This window comes from Phacochoerus africanus, chromosome 12 (genome assembly GCF_016906955.1).
Source record: "Phacochoerus africanus isolate WHEZ1 chromosome 12, ROS_Pafr_v1, whole genome shotgun sequence".
NCBI lineage: Eukaryota > Metazoa > Chordata > Mammalia > Artiodactyla > Suidae > Phacochoerus > Phacochoerus africanus.
Window position 1 is genome coordinate 29102094 of NC_062555.1, and position 22140 is coordinate 29124233.

Here is a 22140-nt window from a genome sequence, read left to right on the forward strand (position 1 = left end):
GGGGGGGGGCCTTGAAGCTTCTCCTGCTGTGCCCCCCACCCCCAGAGCACCTGCTAGTTTCATTTGAGGAACGCGTGGGTTTGACAGTAAGTACCCCCTGGCTTATCTATAAGATACTGACATCAGACACTGTCCCGTCAAGGACACTGCTTAGCTGAGGTCTCGTGCCCTCTCGGGGCCACACTTACCAGTCGCTTGTGAAACACTCTCAGTTCCCTAAATCTCTTGAAACCCACAAAGTGAGAGAAATAAAGACAATTTAATGACGCTTCCTTGATTCACAGGTGATGGAAGGATGACATTTCTCTGCATGCACTGGTACAACGAAATGCAGGGACAAGTGTGACCCAGGACAGGGGCCCAGGTGCTCAGAGCCACCTCAGCCTCGGGGGCCTGTTGTCCCACCAATGCTCAGCAGCTGCCAGCCGGGGCAGGGGCACCTCTGGCTTCCTGAACTGAGCAAGGTCCTGGGCTCTGCCCACAGCGGCGGCAGCAGGAGCAAAGGGTAGGGAAGGGAAGCTGGAACAGCATCCAGGTGTGCCCTGAGGGCCACAGCAGGGCTGTGGCATCTGCCCTGCCGGCAGAGCCGGTGAGGGCTGGAATGCGGCCAAGCTGGGCTGAGGAGTCGTGTCGGCAGGAGGCTGGTGGTGGTGCCTTCCTCTCACACACTCACTTCCCAAGATCTGGAGCCGGGAAAGTGGTGACGGGAACAGCAAGGAGACAGTCGGAGCGCCCCCCCCCCACCTCCTGGCCTGTGGCACCCCCCTCCCCCAAACCCCCAAGCAGGCAAACTGAGACCAGGGACCCAGCACGCGTCCCAGGTTAACTGGCTGAGCTCATTTCTAAATAAGGGAGAAGAAAAAATGCCTCGGGCTTTAAAGGGAAGACCCAGAGGTGGCACTGAGCGGGAGGGTGGCCCCAGCGCCATCCGGCCCTGGCCTTGACCATGACTTGGCTGCGCCGGCCACTTAGCTGAGCATCTTGTGCCGATCGAAGACCGTCTTCCGCTGCTCCTGCACCTGCAGCTTCCACCGCTGCTGAGCGCCCTCCACACGCTCCAGGACCGTGTTCGCCCGGGGCCCGAAGGAGGCGGCGGCCGCCACAGAGCGAGCGTCCTGTTGTGGGAAGAGAAAGAAGGAAACCCGGGGTCTCAAACACCTGACATCGAAAAGGTGCCAGGAGAGCAACCCCAAAGGCTGCCCCCCCACACACACCAGGGCCCACCCGGCACTGGGCGCCTGGCAGCTAGAGGCTCAGGCCCCAGACTCACAGGATGGGGCGGGAGCCTGGAAAGGGGGTGCTCTGTCTGGTCCATTTCTGACCCTCGAGAGGAGCACAGGGAGGGTCAGCCCCCGGCCTCTCTGGTCAGCAAACAGGGCTCAATGATGCTGTCTGGGGAAATAGACCCACTGCTCCCAGGGCTGGTACCAGGCTGCAGATGTCCCCGGCCCTGCCCGCCACCACCCAGGACAGCAGGGAGACCCTGGGGCCTGGAAGAAGAGCTGCTGGGACAGAGCAGAGAGCTTGCCCCTCGCCCCCATCCTAGAGCCCGCTCTCGGAACCCCTCAGGCTAATTCACCTCCCACTCCCGCCCGCTCCCTAATTACCACTTCTCTGCCTCTGAAGCTCCAGAGCCCATGCATTTCCTGCAGGACCCGAACCTGATCTTCGGGGGGAATTAGAGCCGGGGGGCCAGGCCCACAGCCCGGGGATTTCCTCCGCAGCTCTCCCTGCCTCTCATCTCCTGCCACATACCTCTTAAGGGATTAGCACACCTCTCTAAGCCCAGAGCCGCCCAGTAAATGCAACTCTGCTTCTAATGCCCCGAGCTGGCACGGCTTCTGTCGCCATGCAGCTGCCAGGATGGCGAGGCGAGGGGAGGCTGGCAGGCAGCTCACTGTCGCCCGGAGCTCTGCCCCCCGGGAGCCCACTGTTGGCGGATGCTGCTCTGTTGGGCTGGTGAGGACCACAGCGACAGCCTGAAGGCAGGTGCCAGAAGCAGCGTCAGGCGGGGGCACCAAGTCAGAGACCCCCGGGTTCTCACCTGGGCTGTGGGGGCCACCTTCTCCTGGCCTGGGCCCCCCAGCAGCCATGTCCCTGAGAGGTGACTCTTTCTCCAGGCTCCAATTTAAAAAAGCCAGTCTTCTTAGACTTTTTCCACTGTACCGTCAGCAGGAATTACATTTACCAGATGATCTGGCCAGAAACGCACACTAAAAACACTTCAGGTTGTGGCTCAGTGGTAACAAACCTGACAAGTAACCATGAGGATACAAGTTCGATCCTGGGCCTCGCTCAGTGGGTTAAGGATCCAGTGTTGCCGTGAGCTGTGGTGTAGGTCGCAGAACGCAGCTCAGATCTGGCGTTGCCGTGGCTGTGGCATAGGCTGGCAGCTACAGCTCCGACTTGACCCCTAGCCTGGGAACCTCCATATGCTGTGGGTGTGTGGCCGTATTAAAAAATAAAATAAAAAGATTTAAAAAAAAAAAAAAAAACATGCTTCAGATGACACTCAAGGTGATGATACAGGTCAACTCTCTCCGCTCCATTTCATTTTCTCAGGGCTGGTCCTGACTCACAATGGTGACTTCCTGACCCAACAGGTGAGGCCCACAACGTGAAAACATTTGCTTTATGAGGAGGACAGGCTTAAACAGAGCACATGCGTAAAGTCCTCATGCACCGGCTGTCAGAGTCGGCGGTGCCCACGAGCGCTCCGTCCCCTTCCTCCCTGGCAACTCAGCACGGTGGGAAGGCGGCCGTGGAATCAAACGAACCTGACTCGGCATCTGACACCCACCGGGGCACGACCCCGGATGTCACCTGTCCTGTGGACCTGCTTCCCTACCCAGATGGAGCCTGCAGGAACACCTCCTCCAGGGACGTTGAGCACTTAGTGTTTCGTGGCGCCTGGCATGCAGTGAGTGCTCAGTTCACAGCAGCAACTGTCAGCGGAAGGCCGGCGCTGGGAGCTTCCAGCAGGATGAGGGGTGTGCTGGCGTCACCCCCTTTTCAGGCCCGCTCCTTCTGGCTCAGGCAGCCCTGCATGGCCGTCTAGGCGGCCCACGTGGGAAGCTGCCGCCCTTCAGGACTAAGCTACCTGGGGTCTGGGGGGTGGGGGTGGGGGCTTCTCTCCCTGCCCATCCCAGCTCCTACCCCTCCTGGGACCAGGGGTGCAGGCCTGGAGGTGGTGGGAAAGCGGCCCCACTCCTCCTGTGCACTGGCTGCAGAAGGAGCCGCGGGCAGTGAGATTCGGGGAGGCCGAGATGCACCACATCACTGCGGTAGCGCTTGTTCTTCCTTTGCGTAAAGTCTTGACAAACAGCTCCTAAGTGGGGCAAAGCTGCGGCTGAGAGGCTCCGAGTCCCATCGCTAATAGTCTGATTAACGGGAATTAGGGACGCCCAGAGAAGCCTCGTCTGACCGGCTCCACTGCAGGACCACTACTTCCAACCCTCCGAGCTGAGCCCCTGGGCAGTGGGATGGGTGGAGCCCCCGCCGAGCAGGAGGAAAGCCCTGGACACCGCTGGCCAGAGCAGCATAAGGAGAAGCATCCCCTGCCCAGGTGCCCTGAGGGCGCCTCACCTGGGTCATTCCCAGGTTCATGGCTACATCACCCTCATTGGTGATGCGTACATTCAGGTTCCGGGAGACCAACCACCCGCTGCTAGGATGTGAACCCGTGTCTCTCGAGCCTGCCTGGCACTCAAGCCTCCGGGGACAGCTGAGCCGTGCATCCCAGCCTCTGGTCTCACTCTGCCAGGGGCCGCCCGCCGTGCCTGGCCTTGCCTCCTCCGATGGTCAGGGCCCCATAGAAAGCTCTCATTCTTAAAGCTGAGCAAACACTTGTAAAGCTGCACACCAGGCTTCACTGCAACTACACTGAGCTTAGAACTCAGACTAAACTCAACAGCAGGACGGCAGGTGTGGCGTGGGGACCTCAGCCCAGAACCACCACACCCCAGCCACGAGCTTCTGCACCCTCCTGCCCTGGGCTCAGAGGGGACATGGGAACTGTCCCACATCCCCTCCGTCCCCACCCCCGCCTGATGGGCTGTGGTCTGGGGACCCCCTCCTCAGGCCTGGCGTGAGGGGCAGAGACAGCCAGAGCCTCATGGAAACCCTTCCTCCCGTCTTCAAAGGGCGCCACGCCTCCAACATCCAACAGCCCTGTTTGCCGTCTCTGCCCCAGCAAACACGCTGGCTTCCTCCTTTCAAAGGGCGTCTGAGCCCAGGGATTAGTCCTAATGCTGCTGGAATCCCGGGGGAGGCGGTGCCCAGCGCTCGGCCCACCGAGGCCTGCGCGCCTTCAAAGGCTGCAAGGCTTTCATCTCCCTCCCCAGGGAGGGCGAGGCCCCCCACTGCCTCGGTCCTTGGTCCCAGGGTGGCAGCTCCGGGCTGCGGGTCTGGGGATGGGGCCAAGGGGCCTCCAGCCAGGGATGTGACTGTGATGACCCCCGGATCTCACCTCTGACCCTGACTCCTAGGGTGGGGGGAGCTCTCTCCTCAAGTTCACACAGTTGCACAGGCCCAGGGCCTGACTTTCTTCCTCTTGGGGTGAGAGCTGGGTGGGGGGGGAGCCCATCCTTCTTGGGGGGAATGCCCTCACAACCACTGTGCGCCCAGAGCCGTGGCCTTAGCCTGTCAGGGGCTCCTCCCCCGGCCCCGGCCAGTGCCCCATGCCTCTCTCTCTGTGTTCTTCAGCCCTGAGAGGCCACCCCCACTTTCCTCCCCACATAGGGGTACCCAGGGAAGAGCAAGTCCCCACCTTGTGTCTGGGAAGGAGCCCCCAGGCATCCAGCTCCCCCACCGTCTCCTAACACCCACCCGACCCCCTGCATCCCCAGCTCTGAGTCCCGAGGGAGGAAGAGACACGGGGGCCACACAGAACCACACGCACTGCCCCCCCCCCGGCCCCCCGGGCTCCACGTAATCATCGCTACTGCAGCCACTCCCCAGCCAGGGCTGCAATTACCACCTCCCCTCATCGCCCAGCACTCAGCAGGCCGCTCCCCCCATCAGAGCTGCTATTACCGCACCTTAATAACTGGGTAGGACTCAAGGTTTCCTCTTGGACACAGACCACCCACTCTCCAGCCCCACCACCTCCCGGCCCAGCTCTACTCCACCTCTGGCCAAGCGCCTGTCAGCAGGGGGCTGGAGGCGCACACCCCACAGGGGCCAAGGGGCCATGGACGGGCCAGGCCCCCTCTCTCCCCGGTTGCCCGCAGGCCTGCCCCTCACAGCTAGGTGCTTCAGCTGAGGGCTGAGCCCCGGACCCTCTTCCTGGCAGGAACCTGCCCTTCCCAGCCGTGCCCACCGTGTGGCATGCTCCTGGGGCTGACAGCCTGAGCCTGGTGCCCTAGTGACTACTCACCATCTCACCAAGGAACACATTTCCCTCCTTGCTCCCTGTGCCTCTGCTAAACCTCCCTCCCTTAACAACCACACCCTCTCACCCCACTCCTGGCTGTGGTCCTTCTGCCCCCCCCCACCTCACCCCCGTGCGTAGAGCGGGTGAGGCTAAGCTCCCCCTACAGGCACTAGAAGGTAACTACCATGCACCTTCGGGGGCTGGATTTTTTTTCTTTTAAACTAAACATCCTTCAGTCTCTTCAACAAATTCTCTCCAGACTTGGTAAGACACTCCACGCCCAGATACCACTGGAAAATCCAGTCCAGCTGTTTTGTCCTCCCTCCATGGATAAACTGAAGCATATCCTTGCGGCGGGCAGGCGCCGGTGCCCTCTGTCCTGTGTGGGGCCCGTCCCCAAGGCAGGAGGTGTGCTGAGCCCCGCCTGCCTGAAGATATGGAGTTTTGGGGTGACCCTCCTTGCTCACTGCTGTGTGGGGCTCATATGGTTACTTGAGGGGTGGGCTCAAGGCGTGGGGCCAGGAGCCCCTGACACTGCCACCACCGCTGGCCTGGGGGCCCTGCTGCCTGGTGCGTGCCACCTCTCACTCCCACGAAACGCTGTCTCCACTCCTCTGTCCCACCCTAGCCTCCCCTGCAGGGCAACCCCAACATTCCAGGTGCCTCTCCAAGTACACTGCCAACCTGACCCTGAGGGCCGAGCTCCTGAGGGTGTGGCTCCTGGCGGGCTCACCTCCCCTCTGCTTGGAATGCAGCAGTCACAGGGAGATGAGTCCCCAGCCTGTGCGCCGGGGCTGCCTGCCGCCAGGTGGGGGACAACTCAGGCCATGCCCAGGCACCCGGGAGGGCACAAGGTAGCTCCCGCTGAGGAAACACAGGGGTGACGTGTTGGACACCAAACAGGAGAGCGACCTGGAGCAGGGGGGAGGGGGACGCGGGCCCCGCTCGGCGCCCAAGGATTCCGTGCATGGGCAGAGGGACTGGCGGGGTTGCACCTGGTGCCGGTACCTCGTTCTCCTCCTCGTTGTGCAGTCTCTCAGTATAGGCGTCCGGCTTTCGAATCAGCGGGTCCACCAGCATCAGGAAGGCCATGTAGAGCAGGAGGGCGCCCACCACTGACAGGTAGATGACGATGATAATCTGCGTGCGGAAGAGATGCAGCGTGCCCTGCAGACCCACCCCTGACGGCTCCTCCCCGGGCCGGCTATCCACAGCGAGCGGCTGGGCCAGGAAGACCACAGGCGCAGCAAGAGCGCCAGGGAGGGCAGCGTCAGCCTGTACCTTGTGCATTGACTGCCCTGGAAGGAGGGGACCCCCTGCCCCCCCCCCGGGGACACACCCCCCCCCCCGCCCCCGCACAGGAACCATCAGTTCTCTGGCAGCATAAAGACGGCAGACAAGGAAGGAAGACGCCTGGTCCAGACACCACAAGATGCCCCCAGGGGCCATTTAAACACTGAACCCGACTGAGGGCAGGACGGGGTGGGAGTTTCAGTCCTGAGAAGGCATGTCACCATCCCTGGGCAGAGAGGGACCGGCAGGTGGCCACAGTCCCTTCCATCAGTCATCAGCAGGAGGCCAGCCAGGGGCAGAAGGACAATGTCACCCATCTCTTATATACCCAGACGGCCCTACAAGGAGTTGTTTCTGTTTTACAGAAAAAGCCACGTCCAGGAGGCTAATTGGATATTCCTCCACGTGCGGCCTCCAGGCACCTGAGGTAGGATTTTCTAGGACTTCAGCCTCGGTGGCCAGAAACACACCTCAGTAACTGAGGCCAAAGATGCTCCTCCGTCCATCTCCGAGGTCCCTGATGCCACACCAAGGACACTAAGCGGTGGATGTGCCTTGAACTCAGATTTGCCGGCAACACCACCAATGCCTTTTCTGCTCCCCCAAACCTGACCATCCCTGGCTTTTGATCCTCGCTTGGCGTGGATCTGACTGTGACGTAGGACAAGCTCAGGCCACAGCCAAGTCTAGCTAGGACCATGTCCCCCGTGATTGCAGCATCTTTAGACAGGGGAAAGGATCAGACCTCTTTCCTGCACCCTAGGAGGTGGCGGGGGGAATCCGGTGGCGGGGGAGGGGTCTTGGGGGGAGGACCTGAGGGAACCTGGGGGTTAGGAAGTGTGTCTGATGAGGGCCTCAGGGTGGGAAGCCCCTTCCCTGCCAAATGGGTGAGGCAACATCTGGCTCAGAATTTAAGGACTTGGGCACCTGGTCCCCCCGAGGAGGGGATGGGGGGGGTGGACACAGGCAAGCGCTTCTACCTCGGCGGGGAGTGTGGACCACCCTGGGACAAGTGAGTGCCAGCTCCTTAGCCCAGGCAGGGGGGACAGTGTTGAGGACCAAAGCCCCTCCAAACAGCCTCGAAAAGGAAGCCGGGCCATGGGTTCAGCAGTGGCACTAAATTCCTGGGAGTTCTTTCCAGACCCTTCTTCACAGGACACGCAGAAACAAGCTTAAAAGCTGGACCAGGAAGGGCTTCTGTTCGACATCAGTAAGCACAGCCTGCTCACCGTGATTAGAGGACACGGGGGGGACAACCTGCTAGAGTGTGGCCCAGGCGAGCCCTGCTGGAGGGATTAGGCCCCTCCCATCCTCACTCCATGCTGGTGCCCATCCTACCACCTCCGCTGAAAGTCACCCCATGAAGATCCTGGGAACAAGGCTCAGGGCAAGGAAAGGGGGGACACCCGTCCGGCCAGGCCTGCAACTCTGCACAGCATCTCATGGGAGTCTGGTGTCGCTCTGGAAGCTTTTACCAGACTGGAAGCTCCAGAGGGCAGGCGACCTGAGCTCCCAGCATCCTGCACAGTGCCAGGAACACAGCACCAAAACAGTCAGGACAGAGGGGAGCGCAAAAAAGGCAAAGCGGAGGAAAGGGGTCTCCAGCTCGCCTTCCAGGTTTCCCCTACAAGTGGGAGGATGTCAGGGGAGGGCGGCTCCAAGAGGGGGCGGGAAGAGGGTCCCTGTGGGTGCCCAAGCCAGCCTCTGAGCCAGCCGCATAAGCCACAAGTAATGGTGCAGGACGGCGGAGTAGGGCGGGGCTGTACAGGCCACACCCCTGCAGGGCGAGGGGGCGGGGCGGGGGCGGGGCGAGGGGCGGGGCGCCCGGGCACCTTGATGGTGGTGGTGCTCCGCTCCTCGTACTTGCACTCGCACAGCAGACAGTAGGCCTCCACGTCGTGGCCGGGCACCGGCATGGGCTCCACCACATGCAGGCAGTTGCTGCAACAGAGAGAGGGCTGTGGAGGTGGGCTGGAGGCTCCCCAAGGAGGGGAGGGCCTGACCCTCCACCCCCTTGCCCCACCCTGCAAAACTTGCAAACTGCACCCACAAGGCCCCCAAGTCCTGCCCTCAGCTGCCTGCCCCCCGCCCTCCGTGCCTCATCTACTCAGAGTCCATGCAGAAGTCTTAGGGGAGCGACTCTAGTCAGGACCCCTCCTCCCCTCCGTCCTGGCCTGACCCACCCAAGTGAGCCCCACAGTCTCGAGCTCCACCCTGCCCACCCCAGTCGGGCGCGACCGTCCCCTCCTGTGACCAGGTCTCGCGGAACCATCTCTGACCCCGCCCTCCTCTCAGCTGGTTCTGCAGCCCACTGTCCTTGTTTCTTGGCGGTCCTGGCCGAGGCCCTGCGCCTGGCCTGTCTCCTCTGCAAGCTGCAGGGGTGGTGCCAGATGACCCTCCAGCCCCTCCAGCCCCTCCAGCTCTGACCCGAATCCCTGAAATCATTCAGATGCCCCAGGGCCCCTCTGGCTGGGCATTTTCCTGCTCTGGGATCATCTCTGTAGCTCATCTCCTCAGGGGACCCACCATCAGGGTGAAGGTCTCAGGGTTCCTGTCCTTCACAGGCACGTGTACGTGATGGCAGAAGCCCTGCAACACGGGAACAGGACCTGTGTGCTCAGCTGCCCTGGCTTCACCCCAAAGTTGCGGGGCCATGGGGAAGAAGCCTGAGGACGCGGCTGGTCTCTGTGGGGCCTGGCACCAAGGTCAAGATAGTAGGGCCACACCTGTCCCCTAAGGGGCCCCAGGCGGCCTGCGATGCCTCCCCTCCCTGTTGGGCAGTCACTGGGTCTGGGGGTTTTAGGTCCCAGGCTGTTTCTATCTGCTGCCCTTAATGGAACCATTCATCAGCCAGTGCCCTAACACTGCCCTCTCAGAAGGCGGTAAAGCACAGCCTGAGAGGCCGGGGTAGGGCTGCGTCCACCCACCTCTGTGCCTGGGCTGTCAGATCTGAGTCTAACCCCAGGGCAGAGACAGTGTGGGCAAACTATGCTGATGCTGCAGGACATAGACAGTGCAGGGAAAGCGAGCTGATGCTGCCGGTGTAGACAGTGCGGGGAAAGGGTGCTGATGCTGCAGGATGCAGACAGTGCGGGTGGGGTGGGGGGGGGGTGCTGATGCTGTGGGATATGGCCCTGTTACCTGGTGTGTGGCTGGGACAGCCCACCCATCACCTTCTTCCTGAGCTGTCTAAACTATAACCACAAGGTACAAGGAGGTCACTCACAAGACCCCAAGTATTAGGGCTCTGTGACCCCATCAGGACTGGCAAAGACAGAGGGAGTGCTGTGGGGGAGCCCAAGCGAGCATTCAGGGCTGCGATGTAAGCCGGCTTCTAATCAGGCGTAATCGTGCACATAACTAGTAACATTGGCTGATGTTTATGCAGCTCTGGCTCCATGCCAGGAACTGTTCCAAGTACTATGCTCACCTGCACGGGCGTTGCACAAGCGTGCATTGCACATGCACACACTTATTTCATACTCAAAATACTGCTGCTATTTTACAGATGAGCAAACTGAACACACTGAGGATTAAGTAACCTGTGTCACAAGGAATGAGGCACAAAGCCAGATGTGAAGCCAGATGTGAAGCCAGGCAAGCCAGATCCGGAGTCTGCAACTAACCAGACCGGCTCTTGGAAATCACACCCTCAGACTATCTCAGAGTCGGACAAGTTCAAAAACCCCCCAAGTGCTGCTCTGGACCAACAGCCTCAGAATCACTTATTTAAGAAAAGGGTACTGGGAGTTCCCATCGTGGCTCAGAGGAAACGAATCTGACTAGCATCCATGAGGACACAGGTTTGATCCCTGGCCTCACTCAGTAGGTTAAGGATCCGGCATGGCCGTGAGCTGTGGTGGAGGTCACAGATGTGGCTCTGATCCCCTGCTGCTGTGGCTGTGGTGTAGGCCAGCAGCTGCAGCTCTGATTCCACCCCTAGCCTGGGAACCTCCATACGCCAAGGGCGCGGCCCTACAAAAACAGAAAAAGAAAAAGGATGCTGCCGTGCCCCCCACCACCCCAACTGAATCAAAATCTTGGAGGAGAGGGGACCTAATGTACAGTGTGCTGACCGCAGTTAACAATGTGCATCACACATCTGAAAGCTGCTAACAGAGTAGACGGTAACGTTCTCACCACCGCACACCCACCGGGTAACTACATAAGGCGATGGAGCTAGTAACTAACCCGACTCCACAACACACACATGCGTCAGTCATTGCACCGTCTACCCTAATCTTACACGATGTTACCTGTAATGTATCTCAATAAAGCTGGGGAAGACAACAAGAAGAACCCCCAAATCATGGGAGACTCTTATCTCAAAGCTCACCTGGTGATCCTGATCTCACGAGAGCAGAGGCAACACTGACTGGGTCCCCCTCCCCCCCGCATGGGAGGCTAACCTACCCACAGTGACCAGTTTGGGCTACACCCCGCCTGTGCTCAGACCCTTCCAAGGACGAGGTGCCCCGGCTCCTGAAACAGCCTGGAAAGTACCTGTTTCACTCACACATCTGTCTGCCTGGAGCTCGCACCCACTGGCCCCAATCCTACACCCAAACCACACAGGGTGGGCACCTCCCGGCGCGCCAGCCCCTCTCCCCTGTGCCCCCAAGCCCTCTCCTTTTCAGACGACTGTTCCTTAGACCATTCCTTCCAGGAAAGCATGTTGACGCTGCCCTTGGGCAAGCTGATCTCCTTTCCCTGAATGAATTTTTTGAATGTTTCTCTCTCCTGTGAAGCGAGGCATTCGGAAATGAATTTGGGACTCCAGGAGTATAATTGAAATTCTCTTTGGGCCTCAGTCTCTGCACTTATAAAATGGGACCACAGCCCATCCCACTGCCTTACAAGGTGGTTGTGAGGTTGGCACCAAACTGACACGTGGAATGGAGCTTTGCCAAAGTGTCAAGTAAGCAGAAGCTCCCACGGTATGTGGCCCTCATACCCACCTCTCCCGACTTCTCTGGTGCCCTTTTGCGGATGTGAACAAACACCCGAGTCAAAGCAAAAGTACAAAACCCATTCCTCGGACCAGGAACCCCTAAGCTGGTATTCAGAACATCTGGATCCTATTTCTAATTGGTTGTGTGACTAGGGACAAAATATTCTTTTGTAAGATTCTCCATGGAAACGGGAGAGTAAGCTTAACCTGCAGAGGTCCAAGAACCCCCGTCAACACCCACAACTTCAAGGGCCAGTCTGGGCAATGTCTTACCAGTCCTTCTGTGACACATTCTGGTTATAAATGTGTCCACTGATGTTCCTATACGGTGGGCAGATGCATTTGCACCGGATATCTTCAGAACTCTGCAAGAGAAAGCACCGGTCAGGTAGCCGGGGCCCCAGGATACAAGCTCTAGCAAGACTCAACTTTCGGTTCTCTGTTTCACAAGCTGACCATATGAATGATCTTTTTTTTCTGCCTTTTAGGGCTGCACCCAAGGCATACGGAGGTTCCCAGGCTAGGGGTCAAATAGGAGCTACAGCTCTTGGCTTACACCACAGCCACAGCAATACAGGATCCGAGCCGTGTCTGCAACCTACACCATGCTCACGGCAATGCTGGATCCTTTAGCCACGGAGCGAGGCCAGGGATTGAACCTGCATCCTCATGGATCCTAGTCGGGTTCGCTAATGGCTGAGCCACAAAGACAACTCCCCATATGAATGATCGTGACCTTTGTCCATCCCCAAGTTCAGCTGGAATAACCCCTGTAGGAAGGATGCTACCTCATAGGGTCCTGTAGAAACTGTCCAGCAGGGAAAATGAGTCTCAGGGAAAGCTGACTACAAGGGCTGCCATGTTCAGGTAGAGGGTGCTGGGGGAAGGGCAAGCGAGGTGACAGTCCTCGGCCCTGGGCCTCACACTGCTGTGTGTCCCTGGATCTAGCAGTCTTGGTGGCTAGCCTTGTCCCCCAACCCTACCTCCAACTTCCTAGGTTAGCATCAGGGAAAGAAAAGGTGGGGGTGAACCCGAAAATGTGGACGTTTCCATGGACACCCTCTGGAAGTCCTCCCTCTGGGGAAGGGTCAGTTAAGACAAAACTTCCATTCCAATTAGGAATTCCTCAGAGGAAGTGGAAGCCAATCTTTAGACTCAGTCTGATGCGGTCTTGAAGGTCTTCAGAATCTTGAATTCCACAGACCTGCCCACATGCAGCTCCTGGCCATTTACAGGAAACTAAGGCAAAGAAGTATCTCCAGGGAAGCCCCCCCCCCATCCTGGATCCATGCAGACCTCACCCCCAGTCACAGCCATGCACTTCTTACACTGCTCAAAGCTCACCACCCCTAGGTCACTCAGAAGCAAAGGAAGGTAAGGAAAACTTAGACGACTTCCCCAAACACAGAACCCAGGCTGGAATTCTACCTGGGGCATGGGCGGGTCAAATCAGACCAGCGTGCAGCAGACCACCCCTCTCCCCGACTCGGCACTCTGGGAGGCCTGCAGTCTAGGGCCGCCAGAATACCCCCAACAGGGCCCACTGGGGAGTGAGAGGCCGGGAAGCAGCAGCACCTCCCCCCATGGCGGCTCCTTGCCCCCCACACACCTTGTTGGCTTGGGCTTGGGGAACCAGCAGGCTCGCGACCACCGCCACCAAACACAGGAGCTTCATGCTTCTCAGGCCTGGGGGGGCCGGCAAGACTGCACACCTGGAAAAGAAATACGGAAGCGGAGAAGGGGCGGATGGCCACGCGGCACACTCAGCCCCAAACCGCCCCGCTCCGGTGCAGGAAGGCGGTGGGAGCTGGGCCCGGGGTCCAGAGCCTTCCTAGCCCGGTCGGCGAAGACCGCTTCCATCTACCCTAGACCTCGGGCTCCCACTGCCCACATGGAACGCCCGGCAGCGGGACCTCCTGGGCGGGGCCATGGGCCCTGGGTACCCGAAACGAGCCTGAGACCCCCGCCTCGCGTCCCTCCGCCCTCCGCCATAGCCGCCCGCAGTTCCTCCAGCTCGGGCCTAGGAGAACTCGGGGCGCGGAGTCCAGGAACCTCGACCCCACCGCCAGGTCGCGATGGATCCCAGAGCCCCCGCGACCCCCAAGACCCCTGCACCCCTCCCCCAACGCACGTCGCTAACCTGCGATCCCCGCCGCAGCAGCACAAGACCCGACTGGCCCCGCCCCTCCCGCTTCTATTGGTTGCCGGAGCGGCCGCTCAGCGCTACCTGGTTGTTGCCAGGGCAACGAGGCCCGCCTCCGCGAGGGCGCCGAGGCTCCGCGCAAGGGAGAGGGAGGTATTTCTCAACCCCACCAGACGGGAAAAGGGAGCGTCAGCCAAGCGAGCGAAAAACCGGTAGGGAGGGTCTGGTTTCCGTGCGGCTGCAGAACCCCACTGCGAAGCTCGCCCCCTCCTCATATTTAAAACCCAGGGTTTCGGAGGGAGCCTAAGCTAGTCAATCTTGTCTTTTTAAAGAGAAAGCACTTGGTAAACAATAAAGCCGATAACGACAACACGATAAAAGCAGACTAAAGGGCTCTGTCCTCATTCATAATGTGAAAATGTTATTTGGTGTCAGATCTTTGCTGCAGAGGGCGGCTCCACCTCCCCCCAACCCCCCACCCCAACCCCGGCCGCCAGGAGGAGGAATAGGGGCGGTTAGGGGCCCCTAAAGGGTGCAACCCTGCAGGCCCAGCCTGGTCCCCCTGCCTGGGTGCTGGTCTGGTAGGGGCAGGATGTGCGGGGCGGCGGGGGCTGTCCGGGTCGCTGAGAGGCAGGAGCGAGCTCGTTACAGCTGCAAATGAAAGAGTCTTCAGGGCTTCGACCCGGTGAGGCCACATGGGCTTTGGTCCTGCTCTGCCATTAAGCAGTGGTGTTGCCTGGAAAAGACACCTCCCCTGTTCTGTCCCCATTTCCTTGTCTGTGAAATGAGTTGGCTGGATGCTGCGGTCCCTTTCAGTCCATACTCCGGGATCCCTGGGGTGAGGTGGGGGCTTGACATGGCCTGCAGCCCTCATGGGGCCAGTGGCCAGTGGCCAGTGGTGGGCACTTCCTGTGGGCATGATTGGGCTTGTGTTGGGCCTTCCTACTGATGTGTCTCCTTCCCTGTACCCTCATCACCTGCAGAGTCCCTGCGGAATTAGAGTCAGCCGGGCGGAAGGATGGGCAGGAGGTGGGGGGAGGACCACAGTGTGACACAAGCTCACGGGCTTTGGAGCTAGGATGGCCAGGGCACCAAGCCTGGCTCCTCCCTTCCTAGTTGTGAGAATTTGGGTGGTTGGCTTATCCTTTAGGGAGCCTCAGTTTCCACACCCATAAATGGGTATGATGTGACCAAAGCACCTGGACCACTGGGGGGGGGGGCGTCTATCAATGGAGACCTTACCTCATTTTGGAGGTTAGAGTGACTGATTTGGGGAGCAGGCTGGGGCAGAAGGGGCAGTTCAGACACTGGAAAAAGACCCTCCTCCCCCCCCCATCCACCTCCCATGTGAAGGTGGGGATTTTCTTAGGGACAGAAGCATGGGGCTGAGTCTCGGTCACCTCCAGTGTACAGTCCTCTGACACCCAGGGCTCAAGGTACCAGGGCCTGTCTCACCACCTTCCCCATCAAATGGAAGCCAGGCCTCCCAGGTTCCTCTCTGGCCATCATCCTGCATTTCTCAGGTCCCAGACTGTGTCAAATTATCTCTGACTCTGCTGTCTCCTTTCTGCACATCTAGTCTATCCCAGTGACCCCCAGGGACAGCGGTCATCACCCTGCCAGCATCCTGCACTCCACTGTCCTCTGCTTCCATCCCCGTCTTCCAATTCTGTCTTCAGCACGTGGTCGATCACTGCTCTCTAACCCTGGGAGCGCCCTGTCCCATCAACTCTGGACGCCTCGGCCGGGCACCTGAGACCTGGCTGCCATCTCTGCCCCATCTCTGCATCCCCCGCATTTGGCTTTGCTCCTCCAGTCCTCTGGCAGGACGTTGTCACCCTCTCAGCCTGCATTCTTTCCAGTCTGTGCCCCAAGCACTTCTCTTCCAGATACTTTTCCCAAGTAGCTCTACCTGTCCCAGGGCGCCTTGTTCCCACACCTGCTCCATATGCCCTGTGTTTAAGAGGTGTGCCATTGAGATGAGTCTGAACCTCTTTATTCAATCCAGTTCCACAAGTGGGTGCTGTCCAGATGCTCCCAGGGGCCCACAGTAAACAAGCCACATGGGAACCCTGCTTTCACGAGGTGTCTTATAGAGAAGACATGTGGCCAAAATGGAATTGAATACACTGATGCATCATAGAGAAGTTTCCTCACTAAAATGTCTTGGGGGCCCTCTGCACCCCACACTGTGCTAATTGCTAGGACGTATTGGTGGACAAGACAGACTCTGTCCCTGCTGTTGTGAAACTTGAAGTTATCACAGGAAAATGGCACATCAACAAACAGTTACGATGCAGGGTGCTAGAAACCCAGACCAAGGGCGAGGGCAGCCCAGGTGGTAGAGAGAACGCCTTGAGGGTTGTGGAGGCTGGAGTTTCCCTTGGGGTTCAGAAGGTTAAGAACCTGACATAGTGTCTGTGAGGATGTGGGTTCCATCCCTGGCCTCTCTCAGTGGGTTAAGGATCCGGTGTTGTCACAAGCTGCATAGCTGATGCGGCTTCAGATTCGACCTGCAGCCCAGGAACTTCATGTGCCGCAGGTGTGGCCATAAAAAAAGAAAGAAAGAAAAAAAGAAAGAAAGAAAGAAAGAAAGAAAGAAAGAAAGAAAGAAAGAAAGAAAGAAAGAAAGAAAGAAATGAGGGGGCTACCTGAGCTGGGCCAGTGTGGGGCAGAATAATGTGTCGTCTTCCCAACCCCCCTGCATGTGCTTATCCTAAACCTGGAACCTGTGAATGTGTCAACTTAAGTGGCAAAAAGGACTTCTGTAGGAGTGATTCAGTGCAAGCTGTTGGGATGGTGAGAAGATTCTGGGTTTTCTGGGTGGGCCCAGTCTAACAAGACGAGTCTTTATTTATTTTTTATTTCTTATTTTTTTAGGGCTGTACCCGCGGCATATGGAAGTTCCCAGGCTAGGAGTCGAATCAGAGCTATAGCCGCCAGCCTACACCACAGCCACAGCATCACCCCATCCAATCCGCATCAATGACCTACGCTACAGGTTCTAGCAACGCTGGATCCTTAACCCACTGATCGAGGCCAGGGATACTAGTCAGGTTCTTAACCCACTGAGCCACAAAAGGAACTCCAAAACGACACTATTTTAGAAAAACAAAAGTTACAAGAAAAACTATTAGACTCTAGGGCTAAAAAAAGCACTCAGAAGCTTGGCCCCAAAGGCAGAATATGTCAAAGAAAAAATGATGGGAGTTCCCATCATGGCTCAGGGGTTATCAAACCCGTCTAGCATCCATGAGGACGGGGGTTCCATCCCTGGCCTTGCTCAGTAGGTTAAGGATCCAGTGTTGCCATGAGCTGTGGGGTAGGTCGCAGACGATGCTTGGATCCTGCGTGCTGTGGCTGTGGTGTCAGCCAGCAGCTGTAGCTCCGATTCGACCCCTAGCCTGGGAACCTCCATATGCCTCGGGTGCGGCCCTAAAAAGACCAACAAGAAAAAGAAAAAAATGATGAAACTGGACTTCATCAAAATAAAAACGTATGCTCTGCTAAAGACTCTGTTAAGGGAACGAAAAGCAAAGATGTGCAAATCACTTCTCCAACAAAGGACTAGTATCTGGAATATATCAAGAATGTCCAAGCCTCAGAGTAAAAAAAAAAAAAAAAAATCCAGTTAGAAGATGGGCAGAAGGGAAGGAGACAGATCGCTCTGAGCCGGGGGTACAGATGGCAGACCAGTCCCTGGAAAGGTGCATAAGATCCCCAGCCATTACCTTGAACTTGACAAGCAACCCCCGAAGGGTTGCATCCTGTGTGGTTCCATTTACAGAACACTCTTGAAATGGCCAAATTATAGAAATGGAGAAGGGGAGTTCCCGTCGTGGCGCAGTGGTTAACGAATCCGACTAGGAACGATGAGGTTGCGGGTTCGGTCCCTGCCCTTGCTCAGTGGGTTAAGGATCCGGCGTTGCTGTGAGCTGCGGTGTAGGTTGCAGACGCAGCTTGGATCCCTCATTGCTGTGGCTCTGGTGTAGGCCGGCGGCTACAGCTCCGATTCGACCCCTAGCCTGGGAACCTCCATATGCCATGGGAGCAGCCCAAAGAAATAGCAAAAAGACCAAAAAAAAAGAAATGGAGAAGGGATTGGTGATTTCCAGGTATTAAGGAGGGCGTGTCGGTAGGAGGCAACCTGAGGGGTCCTTCCAGGGGTGAAAATGTTCCGTGACAATTTCGGTGTCAATGCATTAAGGTTAACATCTTTTTTTGTTTTTTGTCTGTTTTTGGTCTTTTTAGGGCCACACCTGCAGCATAGGGAAGTTCCCAGGCTAGGGGGTCCATTCGGAGCTGCTGCTGCTGGCCGACACCACAGCCACAGCAACAGGAGATCTGAGCCGGGTCTGCGACCTACTGCACAGCTCAGGGCAACACTGGATCTTTAACCCACTGAGCGAGGCCAGGGATCGAACCTGCATCCTCATGGCTGCTAGTCAGATTCGTTTCCGCTGAGCCATGACGGGAACTCCAAGGCTAGCATCTCAGGTGTGATAGTGTATTGTTGTTTCATAAGATGCTAGCAATGCAGGAAACTGCATAAAAAGTGTAGTGGGTCTCTGTGTATTATTTCTTATAATGACACAGGACACAGGAATCTACTTATCTCCAAACAGAAAGCTTCATTTTTTAAAAAAAAAAAAGCCCACTTGAATTAGTCAAGATGCTAACAAAATATATATTAGAAATGTAACTCAAATGTGCTTAAATTAGTAAGCTACATCATATAAAGTGGCCAATATATGACTGCTTTGGGCCTAAAGAATGACAGTTTCGGAGTTCCCATCGTGGTGCAGTGGTTAACGAATCCAACTAGGAACCGTGAGGTTGCGGGTTCGATCCCTGGCCTTGCTCAGTGGTTTAAGGATCCGGCGCTGCTGTGAGCTGTGGTGTAGGTTGCAGACGCAGCTTGGATCCCTCATTGCTGTGGCTCTGGTGTAGGCTGGTGGCTACAGCTCCAATTCGACCCCTAGCCTGGGAACCTCCATATGCCATGGGAGCGGCCCAAGAAATGGCAAAAAGACAAACAAACAAACAAAAAAAATGACAATTTCACAAGGCTTAACGTAAAACAAGAGGACTATATTAACTCACATACCTGGGAAGCTCACATTAAGAGCCGATCAAGGCAACGCCGGATCCTTAACCCACTGAGCGAGGCCAGGGGTCGACCCTGTATCCTCAAGGAGACCACGTCGAGTTCTTAACCCGATGAGTCACCGTAGTTGGATCCTTAACCCATGTGCCACAGCAGGAACTCTAAAAGTAAATTTTCTTGTTTAATTTTTTTTCCTTTAATAAACATGGGTCACATTTGATCACTTCTTGAGAGAAAATACATGTAGTCATTACTACCACTGTAATATTTAGGAAAGACGGAAGTCCTGATCAGCCTGAGGTCTGCCACACTTCTCAAAAGGCCTCTTTCATAAAGTTGTATGTGTACCTTAGAGATGGAGGGAGGAACAGGCCTGCCCTGGGGGCCACGTGTGTGATGCTCACAGCAGACATGCAAGGAGGGAGCAGAGCCTCAGACACAGCCTGTAGTTTCTGCTGAAGGGAATTCTTTTTTTTTTGTCATTTCTAAAAGGGCTGCACCAATCCGAGCTGTAGCCGCCGGCCTACGCCACAGCCCCAGGAACGCAGGATCCGAGCCGCCGTCTGTGACCTACACCACAGCTCAGGGCAACGCGGGATCCCCAACCCACCAAGCAAGGCCAGGGATGGAACCCGAAACCCCATGGTTCCCAGTCGGATTCCTTAACCACTGAGCCACGACAGGAACTCCGGGAATTCTTTTTACTTCATTCACTTGCGTTGCCAAATAGCATTGCATCATAGAATATTCCACAATTTGCCTATCCATTCTGTTGTAGGTGAGAATTTGGGGTGCTTCCTGATGGGAGCTGTCGGGAGCAGAGCCGCAATGACGGCAGAAGTCTCAGGGGACCGGTGCTCTCCTCTATCCCGGTCACGGGCCTGGGAGTGGAGCTGCAGGGCTGTGGAGACTTCACACATTTAACTTCAGTCCATACTTCCTTCCAGCTTGGAGTTCCTGCGGGGCGGGGCGGGGTGGGGGGAGGTGTCCAATCGCCATCTGGGCGTGGTTAGAGGATCTGCTGGGCGTGGTTAGAAGATCTGCTGGGCGTGGTTAGAGGATTTGGCGTTGCTTCAGCTGTGCTGGGGTTGCAGCTTTCATGTGCGCAGGAGGTCCTTTTTTTCTTTTTTCTTCTTTTTTGGGGGGCGGGGTTAGGGCTGCACCTGTGGCATATGGACGTTCCCAGGCTAGGGGTCGAATCGGAGCTGTAGCTGCCGGCCTACACCGCAGCCACAGCAACACCAGATCCAAGCTGACTCTGAGACCTACACCACAGCCCCTCGGCAATGCCCGATCCTTAACCCACTGAGCAAGGCCAGGGATCGAAACCCCCGTGCTCATGGTTACTCATCGGGTTTGTTAACCACTGAGCCACGACGGGAACTCCATATGCCCGGAAACTTCCATATGCCTCAAGTGCAGGCAAAATAAATAAATTAAATAAAAATAAAAAATACTACCACTTCGACAAATTGGATGTGTCAATTCCCCCCCATCAGGGTATGAGGCTTCCAGATGACCTGTGTCCTTGCCCCAGGCCTGTCACATAAAATCTTGTCGGATTACAGAGGTGCATTTGCGGGGGGGGGGGGGGGGGGGGGGATAGACGCAATCTTCAGAGGGGGACTCCATCAAATCTGAGAGATGGCTGAAGAACAGGTGTAAGAGGGCAAAAGCTAGAGCACCCCCATGGCAGGCCGCGGGGTGAACTGGCAGCTGGTGGGCTCCCCTCGTCCTTGGGCCACGAAGAGGGACTCAGTTCGTCCATCAACCAACTCTCATGTCTGCCCCTTGGCAAGAAAGGTCAGCCCAAGGTCAGCCACCAAATTGAAATCAGAAGTCATAACCTGATGGAGTGAGTTCCTGCTGTGGTGCAGTGAGTTCATGATCCAGCTTACCTCTCTGCAGAGGCGCTGGTTCGATCCCCCGGCTGGAGCAATGGATTAGTGATCTGGTGTTGCCACAGGTGTGGCAGAGGTCACAGCTCCAGCTCGGATTCGATCTCTGGTCCAGGAACTTCCATGTGCCGCTGGGGTGGCTGAAAGGAAAAAAAAAAAAAAAAGAAGCCATAGCCCGGGAAGGGACAATCACGTGTCCCCCACGGATGCCACCCTCTTCTCTCCCGCTGAGATCCGGGGGTGAGTATTTGATATATTTCATCAGGAATAATCCTCAATCTGTTCTGGCTTATCTTTGCAAGTGAAAAATGCATCCATCTGGATGCCTGAGTTTTCACCAGCAGCACATGTGACACGTCCTCACTTTCGGGGGAGGGGGGGAGGGTGCCAAGGAGCCTGGGAACATGACTCCCCTGGGAGACAGACGGGCCGGTGGCCTCACCATCCTCAGCGGTGTCAGGTGCCTGCTGAGTGTCCAGTGCTGTGCTGGACACCGAGCCTTTAAGCCGGGGCAAAAATGGAAAGGTTACATATTTACCCCTTGCAGACGCAAAGGGCAAGGGCAGCGCTCGGGGCTAAGCCGGGGCGAGCCGCCCGAGGGGACGCCTTTCAGGCCTGGGTCCCGCCCCGCCCATGGGCCCCGCACACCCTCACGTCCAATCCCCATACGCCGCCTGGGAGGTTCCGCCCTGCACAGCTGGGGTCCCCTGAGGAGGTGGCGTCCCCAGAATAAGGACAGTTCTTTCCGGGGCCAGCAGCTGTCACCTGAGAAAAACTGAGATTGTCGTGCCCAGACGGGCTCAGCTCCGATTCCATCCCGAAGTAATTAACCTGGGAAAAATGTGACAAATCCCGGGCCCTGCCCTGCGGCGGCCGCGCATCCCCAGGCCCTCCCCGCCAGGCGGGGCCTGGGTCTGGCTGGCTCAGAGGAGAAATCTAGGGGCTGGGGGTCTCCCCCAAATGCTGGAGCACTGGCAGGGGGCTCACATGGTCCAGTGGGGGTCCCAGGCTCCAGCCCTGGCTCCCTGCCCGCCAGCTGCTAGAAACAGACACTCAAGTTGGAAAGCTAGATGGGCACAGCAGGGGGCACTGGCCACAGACTCTGGCGCCAGCCTGACTTACTGGGCCCTGAGGTCACCGTTCCGGTGGATCCTGCCCATCCCAGGGAACACGGTGGCACAGCGACACTAATCCGCTGCTTTTACACGTAATCACTTCACATGAGATACTCACTGTTCCATACACACCTCAAGTTCCTCTCATAGTGGAGGGATCAGAGATTTTAGAGGATTTGGGCTCATGTTCCCAGGGTGGGGGCCTGTGGGACAGAACCTGGGGGAGGGCGAGGGGCGCCAGGGGCTCTGACTCTGATCT

At 57.4% G+C, this 22140-nt stretch overlaps 1 protein-coding gene across 2 annotated transcripts; it reads right to left on the reverse strand.

Annotated features, from left to right (window-relative positions):
- Window positions 1-240: 240 nt before the first annotated feature.
- On the reverse strand, window positions 241-18936 carry TMEM9 (transmembrane protein 9). 2 transcript variants are annotated; one of them, XM_047755012.1, is made up of 6 exons: window positions 18869-18936; window positions 13228-13330; window positions 11892-11983; window positions 8500-8608; window positions 6383-6514; window positions 241-1115 (listed from the first exon to the last, which is right to left on the reverse strand). In XM_047755012.1, the coding sequence occupies exons 2-6, from the start codon at window positions 13291-13293 to the stop codon at window positions 969-971; spliced, it is 546 nt and encodes a 181-aa protein (XP_047610968.1). In that variant the 5' UTR covers window positions 13294-13330; window positions 18869-18936; the 3' UTR covers window positions 241-968. The 2 variants fall into 2 exon arrangements, with proteins under 2 accessions (XP_047610968.1, XP_047610967.1); XM_047755011.1 differs by lacking the exon at window positions 18869-18936 and adding an exon at window positions 13759-13830.
- Window positions 18937-22140: the final 3204 nt, after the last annotated feature.